This window comes from Poecile atricapillus, chromosome 6 (assembly GCF_030490865.1).
Source record: "Poecile atricapillus isolate bPoeAtr1 chromosome 6, bPoeAtr1.hap1, whole genome shotgun sequence".
In the NCBI taxonomy this organism is placed as follows: domain Eukaryota; kingdom Metazoa; phylum Chordata; class Aves; order Passeriformes; family Paridae; genus Poecile; species Poecile atricapillus.
Genome location: NC_081254.1, coordinates 26748527 through 26766385, shown reverse-complemented (window position 1 = coordinate 26766385; position 17859 = coordinate 26748527). Strand labels below are relative to the sequence as shown.

At 42.1% G+C, this 17859-nt stretch overlaps 1 protein-coding gene across 1 annotated transcript in view; it reads left to right on the top strand.

The window, feature by feature from the left end:
- Positions 1 to 1443: 1443 nt before the first annotated feature.
- Positions 1444 to 17859, top strand: part of COL17A1 (collagen type XVII alpha 1 chain) — a 34435-nt gene continuing 18019 nt past the window's right edge. Inside the window, exons 1-22 of the mRNA XM_058840808.1 lie at positions 1444 to 1498; positions 2202 to 2246; positions 3101 to 3196; positions 5133 to 5270; positions 5625 to 5672; positions 6580 to 6615; positions 8217 to 8264; positions 8588 to 8731; positions 9944 to 10087; positions 10800 to 10871; positions 11261 to 11329; positions 11680 to 11745; positions 12998 to 13159; positions 13530 to 13619; positions 13759 to 13803; positions 14391 to 14540; positions 14989 to 15204; positions 15503 to 15541; positions 16486 to 16512; positions 16995 to 17021; positions 17515 to 17577; positions 17752 to 17856. Coding sequence (XP_058696791.1) covers positions 1444 to 1498; positions 2202 to 2246; positions 3101 to 3196; positions 5133 to 5270; positions 5625 to 5672; positions 6580 to 6615; positions 8217 to 8264; positions 8588 to 8731; positions 9944 to 10087; positions 10800 to 10871; positions 11261 to 11329; positions 11680 to 11745; positions 12998 to 13159; positions 13530 to 13619; positions 13759 to 13803; positions 14391 to 14540; positions 14989 to 15204; positions 15503 to 15541; positions 16486 to 16512; positions 16995 to 17021; positions 17515 to 17577; positions 17752 to 17856 — 1885 coding nt within the window. The remainder of the gene's footprint in view (positions 1499 to 2201; positions 2247 to 3100; positions 3197 to 5132; positions 5271 to 5624; positions 5673 to 6579; positions 6616 to 8216; positions 8265 to 8587; positions 8732 to 9943; positions 10088 to 10799; positions 10872 to 11260; positions 11330 to 11679; positions 11746 to 12997; positions 13160 to 13529; positions 13620 to 13758; positions 13804 to 14390; positions 14541 to 14988; positions 15205 to 15502; positions 15542 to 16485; positions 16513 to 16994; positions 17022 to 17514; positions 17578 to 17751; positions 17857 to 17859) is intronic.

Below are 17859 nucleotides of genomic sequence, written 5' to 3'. Positions count from 1 at the left end.
GGCTGTGGGCACTGTGGTGTTCTTGCAAAGTGCATATGAGTCTATCATGGGGGCCTAAAGTGGCTTGGCTGGCACTGTACCTTCTCCACTCAAATTGTTCCTGTCCAGATCTGGGAATGGCATTAAAGACAGAATTGAATCTGAATGTTGGATATTCCTGTAGATTCTCTGCTGCCTTCTGTCAGTATTTACGTCTGGGCAGTACAAGTGTAACATCAAGGGGGCTGCAGTTTACAGAAGAGTAAGAGGAATCATGGAGGTCAAACTCAAATTTAACAGAACTGGGGGACATGATCTTGGGTTCTACATCAAGCTGGGCTTTAAAACTTGGAATGAATTTTCCGCAAAGCTTTTCTTAGCCTCAGCATTTTAATGTGTTGGTTTTGGTACATGTGGGCCTTCAGTTTTGAGGAGAAGACTTCAAATCCAGTGAAGAATTTTGGCCTATGATGAGTTTGTGTGTAAATTAAAATCTCTTCCTTCTCATTGTCTGTAGCTGCACAAGATGAAATGTTATCTTAGCAAGACTAGGAATGAGCAATTGTGTGGTTCCTTCTGACAGAAGCGTTTTCTCTTCTAGCTGATGTCTCTTTACCATAATCATGGTATTTTTGTGGTATTCCTGCCTTGGCAGAGAGTCATACCTCTGGCAGAGATTATAATTTTGACTAGAGAGGGATCCAAGTAATGAAAAAGAGTATACACAGCATTCACAGCAACATGTGTAGACTGACCTGAGCTGGCATTAAAGTAGATCAGATTCCAAAGCCACAGACAGGGTCTCCAACCTGTTGCTGCTCTGCTTGTAAAGCAAGATAAAGCACTTCCTACCTTAAGTTCCATGCTGCCAAAAATAGCTAGTTCAAAGGTATCTCCAATGGCTTTAGTGTGAGTGAGCCCTGAGAATGTACTATTACTGTTAGCAGAGCAGCAATATATCTGCTGAGGTTTTTCTGGCAGTGCTGGCAGGGTGCACGTAGCTTACTCCTGCAGCTTTGCCTGCACAGTTAATCCTGTGCTGTTGAGTCCTGCACAAAACAGATGTGTGGGAGTGGTGTTTGGATCCACTGGTTTTTATCAAACCTTTATAGGGGCACAGCTGGAGACCATAATGTAGTGTAGTCTGGATATAAATTCAGGTCTAAACTCCACCACTGAGTGGATTTGCTTCAACTGCCTCTATCTCACCGGTTGGCTTTTCAGCCCCTCCTGGTGTTTCAGCTCTGCTGCCTTGTGCAGCATCCAGTATTGTAGGTGGCAGTCATCAGTAGTAATCATATGGCTCTGGGTGGGCTCTGTAAACTCCCCAGCACAGACGTCTTCCAGGCAGTCTAGTCCTCATCCAAAGCAAAGTGGTGGGGCGTGTGGGGAGCTGTTGTCATTTCTTACTCTTCACAGAGCTCTGAGTGCAGTCCCTCTGTTCTTCTTGCAGGTGGCAATGATATGGATTCTATAACAAAGAAAACGAGGCAAGATGGATCAGAGGTTACTGAAAGACGTAAGGCAGAGATTTTTAATTTTTATTACACACTCCAAAAATCCCAGAAGTGAATGGCCATTTCTGTAACGGAATAAATGCTGACCAGAGGCCCAGAACTAAATTCTGCTCCTGGGCCTGGTCTCTGTGTTGAAGTCAGAATAAGGACTAGAATGGGCCATGATCAGACATTTAGAGGGGGGTATCATGACCTGATTGTTTAACCAGATGATTGCCCTGTGGTAGCATTTCTAACCAGTAGTGCAGACATTGGGATGCTGCTCCTACCTCTGGTATCCATGCCCTGGGTAGCCTAGAAATTGTCTAGTGGCTTTGTGTAAAACAGGTTAATTTTCTACTGACCTTAGGAGAATTAACTAGTAGGAAGCTGCTAAGGGGTTTGACCATGGGCTTTGCTGTAACAGCAATTGCTGTGGTTCAGAAGTGCCCAGAAATTTTACAGGGATCTTGTACAGAAAAAAACCCAAAAAATCATGGCAGTAATGTTCTTATTCAGAGCTAGAAAAACCTGCAAAGAGACACAGCATTATGTGATAATGAGCCTATAGCTACAGCCTCAGGCAGTGTGGTCTTAAGGGACTTCTCTTTAAATGAGTAAATCTTCTTTGAACTAGTCATGCTTTTGCATGGAGAATAGGTAAAACAGTGATCCAGTTTGACTATATTAACATGCCATTAATTCTGCACCCTTTTCTTCCCTCAGTTATTACAGAGACTGTAACCACAAGACTGACATCCTTGCCACCCAGTAAGTAATTCTCAGTCATTGCATTGCTTCTACTTGGTGTTCTGTGCCTCTCCATGCTATTTATTTGGCTACATGATTTCCATTAATTCCATAAATCCCTGGGTGCAGCAGGTCTCAGTGCATTAAGATCTGTACCCAAAAGAAAGCAATTTTCAGAAATGCCTTTCTTTCTCCCAAAATACTTGTTACTGGAGAGGAGTAGTATCTGGGGATCTGTGTGGGTATTGTCAGAAACAAAGCCACATACTCTACTAAGACTAGAAGACCAGACTCTACAAAGATTTAAGTCCAGATATAAGATCTCCAGTGGTGATTGTCTGTTGGGAACAAGGATCAAAAGTGATGGGTCTGCAGGTTCCAGTGCTGGGGCTGTGGAATAATAATACTGCAGTGTATTATTTCCCTGTCATCTTACCCAGTTGGCAACAATGAGTGAATCTTTTCAGTAATATCAGAGGTCACAGGTCTTTTCTACCTCTGCAGAGAAGTACAAGCTCCAAATAGGAAATAATCCTCCACACTCTTTATCTCACCATATCCTTGATTAGTTCGCTGCAGATGTGTTGGCAAGGAATTGCATTATCATCTCATTTATGATGAAGGCTAACAGGAGTACCCTTCAGTCTGTGTATGAAGCAAAACTTGACTACAAACCTGCTAGCTGTAGAGTGTGAATGCTTGTTGGCTCTGCCAAGACACTTCTCTGCACCTCTGATCTCTCACCAGATATGAAGCTGTACTTGTAATTGAGTGTGTGGACAACTTTGGGTCCCTCCTGCCTTCTCTTGCAGTGTGCTTGCTCTTCCTATTCTCTGCCTGGCGAAAATATCTCATTTTGTGCTTATCTCTTTCAGAAGGAGGAAGCAGCAGTGGGCTCAAAACATCATCCCACACTGGAGGGAGTGGAGTGGAAAAGCGGTCGTACAGCCATGGAAGCTATGTGACCTCAAGTAAGGAATGAAAGCATCGCCCCATGGGAAACAGAGAGCAAAGGCAGCAGAAGTGGGCTGAGGAGAGATTCAAGGCAGGGAGGTAGGGTGAGCCAGGGGCAAGGAAAACAGGATTTATTATGAAAGTAGAAGTCGCAAATACATATACAGAGCAAAGATATTCCTTCCTTAAAGCTGGGTTTGAAAATGGATGAGTAAATGGCAAAAGTCCCGTTTTCCACAGGGAAAATTTAATTTCAGGAGAACAACAACAAAAAATGTCATTTCTATTGTTTTTAAGAAGTTATTCAGAAACTGAATTTCCCTGATTTCAGTTTTTCCAAATCACAGTCTTTCTGACCATTTTTGTTCTAAAGACAGTTTTGATTAATCTTTTTGTTGATCTTGCTGAGGGTAGAATATTATTAAAGAAATTCCTAGAAAATGTTTTCTTATGTTTGTGTGTCCATGGCTTTAGCACTTTAAACATTTTGACAGATTTTCTGGATGTGCTAAAACCAGTGTGTGCTACCTACTCCATAAAACCAGGATTCTTCTCTAACAGCATTCTTTGCCCAGCTGTTAGATTGTCATAGCAAAGGCTTCTGAAGACTAAGCTTCCTAGCCAGGTACCTGGCACACTTCTCTGTCCCCAAGGGGACTGACTGTATAACTCTCCTTCTGGAAAATGTTCTCTGTGCTGCACAGGAGCTGACAAACCAAAGGGAGTGAATGCACTTTGGAAGCTCAAGGGGAGAGTTAGCTATACCAAAGAGATCTGACAGGCACCTGCATGCCAGTTAAAGGCCAGTGTGGAATCACTTTGCCTCAGGGTACATGTGAAGTAACTCCAGTGCTGATGTTGGTCTTACTGTCTGGACCAGTGTGAGAATCCAGACTCAGAGGACCATGCAGGATTACCATCTTCCTTTAATTTCTTTTCAGTATGTGGAAGAAGAGAAAGAACTTGAACTTCAGAGATACTGGATTCTTGCAGTTTCACAGAGCATTCTGTAGTCTTTCCCACTTTCTTGCAGAATGTCTCTAACAGAGGCCTACTTGTCACAGTAGTTCTTTCTGCTGAATTTAATGGAAAAGTTACAAAATAGGAACAGAACAAAACAGGTCCTTTTAGAGGGGAAGTTGGCACAAAAACACTGTTGAGATCAAAAGGACGCACCTTTTGTGGGGATGGGTAAGCAATATCCAGTTTGATCCTGCTGGTCAGCATAGCTAGGTTGTAGTTCATCACAGAGCTCCCTTTTTGCTGCACCCTGATCATACTCCAGCATTAGATTTTGTGCAAGACTATGAACACATTAATTAGGGCCACTCAGTTCCTCCTCCACAGCACTGATGTGAATTAGAAGGCAAATTGTTTCTTCTGTCTACATACAACAGCCACTAATAACCTCCAGACTGTCATGGGCCTCATGCATACCTCAATCACTTCTCTAGAAAATGGACTAAGTGGGAGTGTGGATGGCTGCTTTATGGGAAAGTGGACTCATCTCTGCTTTCCATTATCTCATAAACTACATCCTTTAGCACTTTGAGTTTGGTTTAACAATCTCCCAGTTTTTGTAGCCTATGTCACATAACACTTGAGTTTACAAGTGAATCTATAGCCTAACCAAAACTTAGCATCATCCAGAGCGAGATTTGTTCCTGCTCAAGGGAGATGGTTCACTATTGCCCTAGGCTAGAACTTGGTTTCATACATAGTATTGACAAGATTTGTTTTGAAACAACAATGATAACCCATACTTCTCTCTGCCATGAATGCTGAGGACCCCCAGAGTTAGACTCTGATATTATTCTTGTCCATCTCTAGTTGTGAAACACCAATGCAAATTTGTCCAGCTGAGAGGATGGTAATGTAAAGCACTTAGGGCATCCAGAGTGTACTGCTAGGGTTTCTCTTCCATTTGCTGAGGGCATTTTGTTTTAACTTTAGGTGGAAGTGGTAGATTGAATTCAACATCATCATCCTCCAGCTACAGACAAGCCCAGTCTCCCAGTTCTACTCTCACCAAATCACCTGGCTCAACATTTGAAAGAAAAACCTATGTCAACCGCCATGCAACGTATGAAGGTATCACAGAACATGCCATGGAAGGGAGCCAATGTGCAGTGCTCTCTGAGGTCACATCAGTACAGAATTGTCCCCAGTCCCATTGTGGTTTTCCTAGGAATTAAGCCATCAGGGACACAATTTAATCATTAAGTCCTATTTATCCTAAGAGTAATGCTCATTCCTAAAAGGAATTGTAGCATATATTTGTTGAAAGACATTGGCAGCTCTTTCATGTGAAACTTGAATAGCTCTTTTTTTAAAATGGAAATGTTTGCTGCCCACTGAGATTAAACAGTTGCCAGGAAGACATGTTTTGAAAGCTTTTAATGATCTTCTGCAAAGTATTAATGAACACCTTTTTATTCCTTGCAGGGAGCTCCAGTGCCAACTCTTCTCCTGAGGTTCCCAGAAAAGATTTTGGTATGTCCTTTTTAGAGCTGTTCCTCTGAACGTTATGGCAAGGTCATGTGAGTTGATGATCATAACGGCTTTTTGCACATTGCTGTGTCCTGCTCTACCTATGCTACCTCTGTATTGGGCCATCATGCAGTTATTTGGGACTTACATTAACAGCTGAAAGTCAGGTCTCTAGCTGATCATATTCAAACAGAGAGTGCATGCTGTATATCTGCTACTCTCAGCTGCTTTTGTGATGCTTCCTGTATGATACAGGACATGGACAGGAGAAGACAGACATAGGATACTTCATAGCATTCCCTTCACCCTTCCAGAATAGCTGGGAGAACAGCTGCAAACAAGAAAGTCCAGACTCCTAGGATTTTGAGTCATTGCTGGATATCCTTTTCCAATAGCTCATTTTTAGACTTCATCAAATATATATGGAAAAGTGGCTATCAAGTGATATATGTACATTGAAGGTTGTCAGCAGGTACTAGCTTGCCCCATCCAAACTCTGAGCTGCTGATTTTACTCAGTGAAGATAGTGAAACATTATGATCAGGTCACCTTTTGGCTCATAGAGGAGGCAGGGTTTCACAATATCCAGCATTGGTCAGTGGGGTCAACAGGCCTCCTAACTTCCTTTTGGCCATTTCAAATGGGAATCACCATCTACAAACAGCATTTCTCTGTATAAAAAGAGACAATATCTGGTCCAGAAAGGGTAAAGATGCTGCTGATTCTTTAAGATACCTTGTGGTCTAAAGGAGGCCTGGTAAAAACTCTCAATTGTTCAATTCTTCCAGCAGTGCTCCAAGAAAAGTTACTGTCTGAATATAAGCACCCTGAGTGAGATCAGTGTGCTGATTTTCAGAGGTATCACAGGCAGTAAAGACTAATATGGCTTTTCTTTCATTGCTTTTCACAGCATCTGCCTCTACGAGAGGGAGAAGCCAAAGTCGAGGTGAGTGACGCTGTTCTTTGAAAAGCCTCTTTTTTTTCAGTTCAGCATAATTCAGGTGTGTTAAATAGGCTTATTTAGCTGGAATCCACGAGTTTATGTGTAGAGCAGTCAGATGAGGTACATGGATCTGCACCACTTCAGATGTGAACCATGAATCTGTAAGCAGTTGTTTAAACAAACTTGGTGTAAAAATTGATCCTAAGGAAGGTCATGGTAGTTCGGACTGTGTTGGGAAGGAAGATCTGCTTGGAAACCTGGTTGTCTGAGGGCACAGGACATAGTCTTCCATCTTGTCTGTTCACTACCATAACCTTAGTCTATCCATGCTCTGGGACCAGCCTCTGACACATTTACAGTAATTGCATTCATGCTTCTCCTACGGTGATCTGTCTTGCAAACCATGAAGCCATACCCTGAAATAATCTCATGCTGGTAGTAAAGAGATGGTGAGGAAATTGCAGACTTACTGTGGTCTGTACAGCCAGCTCACTGTAAAGTTCTACATTGTTTAAATCATTCAGCTCTTCTAATAATTTATTAACAGTGTTGGGGAAAGAAGGATTATCTTGGTCTCAAATAATGTAGTATCTGTTTTGAGTTGCTTGAAGAGGAAACTATAATGTCACTTTATTCAAGCTAATTTTAGAAGTGGGTATAAATCACACCATGGTCTTGCACAGTCCTTCTGGAGAGTGTCACATTCCCAATTATTCTGCTTCAGATCGTCACAGTCTCCTCTAGCACACTACATACCTGAGCTCCCAGCAGAGCTAGGCCATGCATAATAAAGTAGACACCAGAGAATCAGGTCCAGCTTCTCATTTTACTTCAGAAAATAATTCCAATCCATCATCTTCTCCACATGAATGCCAAGATAGTATTTCTTTTCTAGTGCATGCACTGTCAGATTTCATCGTGAGGAGCATGTATCACATATTCTGGCTGGCCACTTTGCTTGTGGGAAGCAAGTTTAAGGGCTCACCCCAGCCAAATCACATTAACTTTGTAGTTTCTTGTGCTGGACAGTAAAGGTCCAGTAAAACTACGGTAATAGTGTTGAGTACCTGGTGAGAATGTTGGCTGAAAACTGGACTGATTACATTCAGTGAGCCAAAAGAGAAGTCAGCACATAGTAAAAAGACTGAATCATACAGCCCATTGAAGAGATGTCAGTTTTACCCAAGAAGTAGTAGGGAATTTGTGTATTTAGTAAACTTACTTTGGCTCTCTAATTTTTTTGTTCAGAAGGACAATAAAAATAATATTTGTGATGAGTGGAAATACCAGTGTGATTGAGGACTGCTTAATTTGACCTTGTGTATATCTGACAGTAGCAGCATTATTGACTTCAGCAGAGGACATCAATGAGTGAAATATAATATATAATAATTCCCTGGAAATTAAAGTAACAAAATGTGACCCCAAAACAAAAAGTCACCCAAGCCCATTTGCAATCAATTCACATGGGCCATGAGTACTGCTCAGATTAAGAAGCAAGACAGCAAGAGGGAAGGAATTCACTTCAGCCTAAAGAGTCATTCCCAGCCAAGGGCACAAATGAATCTCTCTCCATATTCATGATCTTCTTTTTATCTTCCCAGAGAGTGAAATACGAGTCCGACTGCAGAGCGCATCTCCCTCTGGCAGATGTAAGTTATTCCAGGGGTATCAGGGATAAGATAAAGGGTGTTGATGCTAGGGTTATGTCTTTTCCTGTTAAGAACATTAATTTGAGTCCCTTTTCTGGACAAAGAAGCATGCTGTGGGTTAGGTGGTGCTCTTGCAATGATGTAAAATGTACTTAGTCCCAGAAACATCCTCTGGAGCTTTGTCATTAAGTGGCACCCCCAGAAAGTAACAACTTCATAGACATGCAGATAAATTCCACTGAATGATTTAGCTCCAGAGTAAGATTACAGATCAATGAAACATTGTCTTTTGGGTGACTCTAGATGCTTGCTTTTCCTGCTAGGGACAGAGTTGGATGATGTGAAACGTTTGCTGAAAGGAAGTCGATCTACCAGCTGCAGCCCTACTCGGTCACCATCCAGTACACTTCCAATACCGAAAAAGGCTGTGGTGGAGACGAAGATGGTCACTGAGAGCTCTCAGTCAGGTACTTGGCCTTTAGCAATGTTGTAGTCACTCCAAACAGCATTTGCCATAAAAAGTACTCAGTTGCTAAGAACATCCAGATAAAAATACATGGTTTCCCTGTACAGAAAAAGGGTCAGAATGCTGAAAGAATATCCAGATGTTGTCGTAACAAGAGCCATCTTGGGTATCTTTCTAGTGACTAGTCTAATTTAAAAAAGACAAAACTAGTCTTTGCCACCAGCTTTTATTCATTTCTAGCATTATTTCTAGCAGAGATAAGAGCTCTAAGCAAATGTGTCTGAGACTGATTTGATGTCTTATCTCCAAGTGAGATAGAGATAGGATTGAAGACAACATTTCAGTGAGTGATTTATTAGCCATACCATTTGATAATAACTCATCAGGAACTATATGACATGACAAGGAGGAATGACTTCAAACTGTAAGAGGACAAGCTTAGATCAGATGTTAAGAAGAAATTCTTTACTTTGAGAATGGTGAGACACTGGCACAGGTTGCCCAGAGAAGTTGTGGATGCCCCATCCCTGGAAGTATTCCAGGCCAGGATAGATGAGACTTTCAGCAACTTGGTCTAGTGGAAGGTGTCCCTGCTTATGGCAGGAGGTTGGAGCTAGATGATCATTGAGGTCCCTTTTATCCCAAACCATTCTGTGATTCTATAACTGAAGTGGTACTTAAAATACTACAACCTTTTTTAGTTATTTATACACTTCACAACAGGGCTTGAGGAAGTGGTATTGACATTGACTCCATTGTCTTCCACCAGTATCTAAGAACAATATCTTCTGTCTTACTCAGAGCTCCGATCCTGTCTAAAACAGAATTTTAGTCCAATACACTAGGGAACCAATCAGAGACGTATATGGAAGCAAAAGCCATATATCCCATGGCCCAGGGTGATGTATTAATGGAATGGCAGACTGGGGTGGTTTATTCTGGTACCATAACATCTATGAGCAATGAAATCTCTTCAAGGTGTTTTGTGAATGATCATGCTATCAAGTCAATTTTTATTCCATTGGTTAAAATTTGTGCGGGCTGTAATCAGCTGACATTTGAGGCCAGTTATGCCATGCTAACCTGGAGTCATTGGGTCGACTCCACAAGGGTAATTGAAATGTAAGTTGTTTGCCCTATAAACCTGCAGTGCATGCTAAGCCACAAACCTGGCCTCATTGAAAACCACTTCTGTCTGCTTGGTTTTTTACAGTGTCGGGGACATATGACACAACCATACTGAATACTGCCCTCCCTTCATACATGTGGTCTTCCACTCTGCCAGCTGGGTCTTCCCTTGGTGGATACCATAACAGCTCTTCCTTGATCAATGCCATGTCTCACTCTACAGGATCAGGTATGCTCCCTGGATTGCCCAGGTTTGAAGGATGGACCTACCTGAAATTGGGTCAAAAGCTGTTTTTTTTGCACAGCACAAGCTAAAATGATGGAAGAATCAAAATGGCAAGGGATATACTTGAATTTTATCTGGTTTTCTGTAATTTGGTGCCTTCTGCTTCTACACTGACTGGATCTGAAAATCCTTCTTTGTGAGGATTTATTGCCCTGACTCTCTGACTGTCACTAAATTTTGATGACATCTTTATCACTGAGGGCAAGCTCACATTCCCTATAAAAAATAATTTAGACTCAAATTAATATTGGATTATCTTACAATAAGATAAGAATGCTCAATATACTAAAGAATTGAATGGCTCATATACTAAAAATGTTATAAGTAAGGATTTTGTGTTCTTACACCTGGTGAGGCCCATTTCTAAATGCCAGGGATTCTGCATTCCCCAGTTACGGAGAAAAAACACAAGAAGCTTTATGATGGCATACTACTAAAAACTTTACTTTCTCTCACTGTCACATGATCTTATCTTGTCTGAGATAGGATGTTTTATTGTCACAATTTTCAAGATTTTTCCTCTGTGCAATTATTGTGCATTATCATTCTTTGCTTTCCAAGCTGACTCTAAAATTCTGTGACTGTGTCACTGACCTTTGGGTGTTGGATTTATGATTTGAGAGAAGTAATAACATTTCACTTCCTCTTTTTGCAGTTTTTGGTGTTCCAAATAACCTGGCCCCCAGCAATCATACTCTGAATGCAGGCCTGAGCTCTTCCTCTACAGGTCAGATTTTTCTTCCCTTCACACTTTGACAGCACCACATTTCTGGAAGACAAGTACAGTGAAATAATACCTATATACTAGTTTCTCTCCTATTCCTCATCTTTGCCCCACCTGCAGAAATGTCCATGCAGCGAGAGTGGCCTCGCAATGTAGCTTAAGATAATGTTTTAAAATGGTCACCTTTATTGTTCTGGACCAGCAATTAAAACACAGCAAAGTGAACTAAGTTACAAAATATTTTGTGAGGCCTGTGGTGCCTCCAGAAAGCTGGTGAAATTTCTTGGGAGAGGTCATTATTTTTACATCACTGGTTTTGCTTGGGTTTTAACCAAAATGCCACCTGCACTGTAGGACTCCTATAACCCTCTTTGCAATGCTTTTCTTTGCAGTATTTGGAGTCCAAAACAACCTGTCTCCAAGCTCTTCTTCTGCAACCCAGAATGCTACAGCCTCTGCAGGTCAGCAACAAAGTAAGCCTAGAGAAAGTGTGAGCGTCACCAACGTGTGCTTCCTTCTCCCATCTTTTCTGTAGTGACTAGAAAGTTCATCTTGACAGAGGCCCCCTCACCACCATCTTCTTCTGTGGCACAGTGTGGTATGAGGGGATATTGAGGAACATTTCCTCTGCTTTGCATGTGCAGGATCAGCTCCCAGTGCTGATGCACTAGAGATTTGCTTGCTGGGAAAACCCTTGGTTGTTTGAGTTGTCCTAGGAACACTGAATGAGAAAAGATTTTTGAAATGCTTTGGGGTGTGTAGATCCCTTGTTATCCTTCATCTCTGTCATTGTTGAATTTCTTCTTTGCAGCATATGGGATAAAGAACACTTCTCAGAGCAACACCATGGCAAGTACTGGTGTGTCTGCCTCAGCAGGTGAGTGTGTCATTCACAAGTGTTTAGGCATGGCTTTGTACAGGTATATCATAAAAATTAGTTTGAGATTCAGCATAGCTATGTGACACTCAGGTGCATAACTTGTCACTAGCCAAGTCTCCTACCAGTACCTTCCTTGAAAGAAAGAGAGTCAGAATCTAAGAATGAGCAAATGAATTGGTCTGATTCAGATCTCTGTAATAGTTTGGATTGTGTAATTCTGAGCTATTTCTGCTCAGCAGTCAGAAGGCTGGATAGAAGAGCACACGTGTGAAACTGTACTTCATTTGAAGCCAAAACATTTGCAAGGTTCTCTTAAAAATAATTTTTCCGTTGTACCAGCTTCAACCATTCAAAATTGAAGGAATTGATTTATTCATGAGCAGATTATGTATTTTTAATGAGAGAAGCCCTTTGTCCTTGAACAGTTAGGATTCATCTTTTCCAGCTCTTTTCTGCAACTCTAAGAGTTATAAATAACACTTTTTTTTTCAAGTTTCCCAGTTTACCTTGTAATCCAAGGACTCCCAAAGATGAGGCATAAAAATAGATATAAAGACTACAGTTGTGATAACATTTCTAATCAAGGTTTACTCCAGGTTCTGCTAGAGTAATGGAATAATACCATTCTGTTTATTTTTATTTTCAGTATTGTGTCAGTGTGTAAATTCATGTTTGTACACCATTCCAGACATACTTCATAATGCCTAGTGGGATAAGAGTGACCACAGTGATGGTTTTGAACCTTGTTTGGCCTATGCCAAACCTCAGTAATCTGAAGTTCAGTGTCTCCTAACCCTGCCTGGCTCCTGGGATATGGAGTGCTTTGTGCTTGACAGAGTAACTTGGCAGTGCTTGATGGGCTCCTCAGCTTGAGTTGTGCTGGCTCTGCTGACCCCTGAATATCTCTCTCATACTGAGTTTCTCTGACTCCACAGGAAATGTGTTTGAGGAGCAAAGAGCTCATTGAGCAAATCAATTCTACATATGATTGAATTCCAGATGTTCTCCATTTCTGGCAGCAGGGGCTCCCCTTCTAGTGAAATGCACATCTCCAAAGAGACCTAATGACATGCACAGCTCTCCTGTTACCTTTAGCAGCCAGTATGTCTCTTAGAGGGCTCTTACTGTAGTGGCAACCCCAATCACAATGTGACCAACTGTTCTTATGAACAAAACTGATGTGGCTTGTAGTTATGGACTCAATGGCCCACACTTATATCCTCTTTACCATCTTTTACAAATGTTCCAGGAGGAACTGTTTTGAGCTCCCAGGGAGATGATGTTCTGCGCAAAGACTGCAAGTTCGTGCTGCTGGAGAAGGAGAAGGCACCAGCAAAGGAGATGGAGCTCTTGGTCATGACAAAGGACACTGGCAAAGTCTTTAATGCTTCTAACACTGGGCTTAATGGAGGTAATGTCCCTTTTTCAGGACATGTGGTTATTCTGAGGGCAGAGAAATGAAGACTAATCATAAGGGAAGTTCAGCATTTAGGCCACTATACCTGGTTTGTACATCATATGAGAGAGGACCTCTGACAGGCAGACAGCTTTTAACCATGCCAGCTAAAACCTGAGTCTGGCTTTTGCATTTGAAGCTCCAGAGTATGCCTTGGGATATTTCACAAAGCTCAGGAGCTTTGAGAGAAACAAAACTAGATCTGGTTGAGACAGGCAGAGCTATTGTGTCTTCCCAAGAAAAATACGCCTTTTACCAATGAAAGAAGATAGCCCTGGTTTAACTTCTGGTGTAATGTTTCTAATTATATTTGGTTCCTGTTCAGGATCTTTTGTAGAAGACACCTTGAAGAAAGAGAAGCAGGGATTTTCCTCCTCTTATGCTACAGATACTGGCCTAAAATCAGATGCAAATGGTAAGAATCTGTTCCTGCAGAAATGCAACGGAACTTTCTCCTTCTGCCTCCATTACTACCTTTCCCTTTCAAGCCCACACTGTAAATTTTGTCATACACAGAAAGAATGGTAAAACCTCTTTTACTGTTGTTAAAACAGGAGGGCTGAAATCCATGCCAAAAAGGGACAAGGAAACTTATGCAGGTAAGTGATGCAACTCAGACTTTCATTGGAAGAAGCACCAAAGCACAATATACAAAAAAGCAAATGTTCTTGAGGGACATGAGTGATCTCTGAGCAGTGAATCAGAGGGAGAGAATGTTCAGGAGGTTACCAGAGAAATTGGTACTGGTGATTTGATTGTAGATGAATGGACAGTTGGGGTATTTTTTTATGACTAGAGAAAATCAGATAGATGGCAGTCCAGCTGCATCCTGCTACTGGGACAGATTTATGGGGAGGAGATGGCTCAGACAGCCTATGCTGGCTATTGCTGTCATTTATGGCTCAGGTCTGTACAAAAAATTTACCTCTCAGTGATCATGTTTTCCAGCTGTTATTTTAAAATGCACTGAGTGTTTTTGTCCTGTTTGAATTCCATTTGAATATACTGCTCCCAGCTTCCACAGGGACTAGAATTACACTCACCATGTGCACAGAGTGGCATAAAGATTTTTTCCATAGCCCTTTGTATAATGGATCAGACCTTGATGTCCTTATTGTAAGAGATTCTTAACTCTGAAGTCAAGGAACTCTTCATTAACCGGGAGATTGCTCCTTCCGTCCTCCAGAAATACGAAGTGGTGATGCAGGAGGTGCAGTTGGATCAACACCATCCTGGTGTCCCTGTAGTTCCTGCTGTAGCTGGTGGAAATGGCTCCTGGGTTTGCTTCTAGCCTGGTTGTTTCTCCTTGGATTGCTTTTTGGACTCATTGCTCTGGGTAAGAAATAAATGAGGAAAAAAAAGTTGAATGGTAGAGAAGGACTGAGAGTTTAAGCTGGGAACAAGCACCAGAGATACCAAGCCAGAGAACTGGGGAAAGCATTCAGCTCGATGGTGACTTGCCACTGAGATAGTACAAATGGACAGAAAGAATGGATAATGAATACGATCTTTGTTGAGAAGTTATATAGTCTTGGGGTGAGTAGGATAGGAAAGCTCTTGAGATCTGAGGTCTACTGCTCTGAGACTGACAGATTCCAAAGTTGTCATTTAAATTCCAGATATCTCCTAGGGGGGAGAAAAAAAAAATAGATACAAAGAATTCTGTAAAACTCCGTGGCCATAGCTCTGTGACACAGTGTTGCCGTGTTCCTGTGATAGCAGGAGATATTTCAGGCATGCATATCTGGCAGCATGTTCCATAGCATTTTCCTTTAACCTTCCAGCTGAAGAAGTGAGAAAGCTGAAATCTCGTGTGGAAGACCTGGAAAAAATCAATGGTGGCCTCCTGGCATTTAACCAAGGGAATTCAAAAATAGAAAAGGATGTTTCAAGAGTAGACTTTCTTCACGGTAACTCACTCTCCTCCACCTTCCCATATGAAAATGAAGAGTCAGTCTGGTTGATGGTGAAGAGCAGACTGAATAAGGAAATAGAACGAGGTGAGCAGAGTCATAAAACAGACCCATACCTTATTTCTCATGCTACTTTTGTTAGGCAGGGAAAGGTTATTTACTTCTGTTTAGCACATGATGAAAAGAGATTAACAACAGAGGAGCCAACATTCTCCCATTTTTAGAAATTTCATGTATTTGCAAAAACAAATTTACTGAGGAAACTCACAAAACCATACTGTTCTGCTTGTAGCCTCAAATCCAAATAGATGAGTCCTTGTTCTTGAAATGAGTAACTACTCTATTGTATAGTGAACTCTAACAGCCCCTTCACTTCCTGTTACAGGCTACTTCCGAGGGGAGAGAGGAGAACGTGGTGAGAAAGGTACAGCCATATAGTCCTTCTCTTCCCCTGTCCAGTTCCTTGGCTCTGGCAATGCATAATTTTGGGGTGGTTGTTGCTTCAAGGGGCAATTAGCAGTGAGAAAGATGAAGAGGGTTTATACTTGAACAAAAAGAATCAGAATTGTTTAGGTTGGAAAAGACCTTGAAGATCTCCTTGAAGATGGAGTCCAACCATAAATGTAACACTGCCATGTCCATCACTAAACCACCTCCCTAAGGGCCATATCTATGTGTCTTTTCAATACCTCCAGGGACAGTGACTTAACCTCTTTCCCTGGGCAGCCTGTTCCAATTCCTCATAACCTTTTTGGTGCAGAATTTTTTCCTAATATCCAGTCTAAACCTTCCTGGTGCAGCTTGAGGCCTTTTCCTCTTCTGCTATTGCTTGTTACTTGGGAGAAGTGGCTCACCCCCAGCTCACTACCCTCCTTTCAGGCAGCTGTAGAGAGCAATAAGGTCCCCCCTTAGTCTTCTCTGTTCCAGGCTAAACACCCCCAGCTCCCTCAGCCACTCCTCACAGGGCTTGTGTTCCAGACCCATCACCAGCTCTGTTGCCCTTCTCTGAACTCATTCCAGTACCTCAAGACCTTCTTGTAATGAGGGGCCAGAGCTGGACACAGTGCTCAAGGTGCAGCCTCACCAGTGCTGAGTGCAGGTGGACAATCACTGTCCTGCTTCTGCCAGTTTGCCATGTTAACTGTAGAGACCCTGATCCCACACCGAACAATACAGCAGGCCCAATCCTTCATTGTGCCAATGTGAAAGGCCAGATCTGATCTGATCCTGTACTATTCAAGTGTGAACTGTCCTATTTGGCCGCAACGCCTTCGTATTTCATTAAAGGTGGGAAAGCAACTAGAGGACAAAATGAATGAGTAATCATAGGATGTCTCTTGATTCAACTTTTTTTTCCACTTTTCTCAGGTGACATGGGAATACAAGGTCCCAAAGGTGAGTCTGGAGTTACCTGCTTTCTCAGGTAGATTGGCAGCCTGTTGTAGGGCCTGGGCAGCAAGCGGATTTTTGTTACTCCAGAATTTGGAGAAGCTGATGGTAGTTACCAGTTAGTACAGATATTGTTGTGAAGGTTGGGGTTTTTCTCTCATTTTCTGGTCAAAGAAAATTTTAGAGGTCGTAGTATAGGAGGTGATAGATCTCACTTTCAATCTAGAAACTCCTTTCTCCTGGATGAAAGTCACTCTTGAAGCCAGGCTCTACGTGGTTTAATCACAGGGTGCTTGAGTTCTCAGAGAGTTTTGCATGGTGTAAATGATTCAATTATTTGCATAAATACAAGGGAGACAATTGCTGGAGACACTAGAACTTGTAAATGTTCCAGGAACATAAACTTATTTTTATGAGGGTGAGGATTATCCAAAGTGACAAAAAGAGAAGACTTATTCCCCACTGACTCTCTTTGTTTCTGTCTACAGGTGACCGAGGACTTCCTGGTGTCCCAGGTGGGCTATAGTTCAATTCCTCTTTGACGAAGGACATTTGCTTACATTACTGTGGGCAAGAACAAATTTTGCACTTCCTTGCAAAATTCCTTGAACTTAGCTCAAGGTGGTTCTCTAAAGAGTCAATATTTAGCACAGACTAAGTCGCTTGATTAATACCTTGGTGCTGAGCTACAGACACAGCTCAGACTTGGTCACAAGCAAAGCCTTGGCCAGACTTCCTCTTAGCTGAATATGTTGAATTTGGCATTGTGAAGATTCCATTCTACCACTGAAAGAGTCCTACAGCTGCATAAATACTTGTTTCAGCTTTCTTGTGCTTTTGTATGTATTGTGCTCTCCTAAGGAGAAGTACCCACCTTAGGAGTAACATATTAATTCTTTATCCCATAGAATTAATCTCTTCAGGTTTGAGGTTCCCCTAAGTTGCTTGTTATTCTTTTATATGGTACATAGTCAAGAGCTCTAAATGCTTACTGTGTTTTCTTTCCAGGCATTCCTGGTCCAATTGGGCATGCAGGACCAGAAGGACCGAAAGGACAGAAGGGAAGCATGGGTGAGCATCTGTCAGTGCTGTGAGTCTTTCACACCTGGCTGACATGTGGCATGGGAATACAGACACCTGGCTGGTGTGACCATTGCCTTCTGCAGTGGAGCCAGGCATGGATCCTTTTGCCCAAGGCCTACTTCCCACAGACACCTGGTTGTACAAGGCATTTGTTTCCTGTAGGTGACCCTGGCATGGAAGGCCCCATGGGACAAAGAGGTAGAGAAGGGATACCAGGGCCTCGAGGGGAGCCAGGACCACCTGGATTTGGAGCAAAAGGAGACAGAGGTA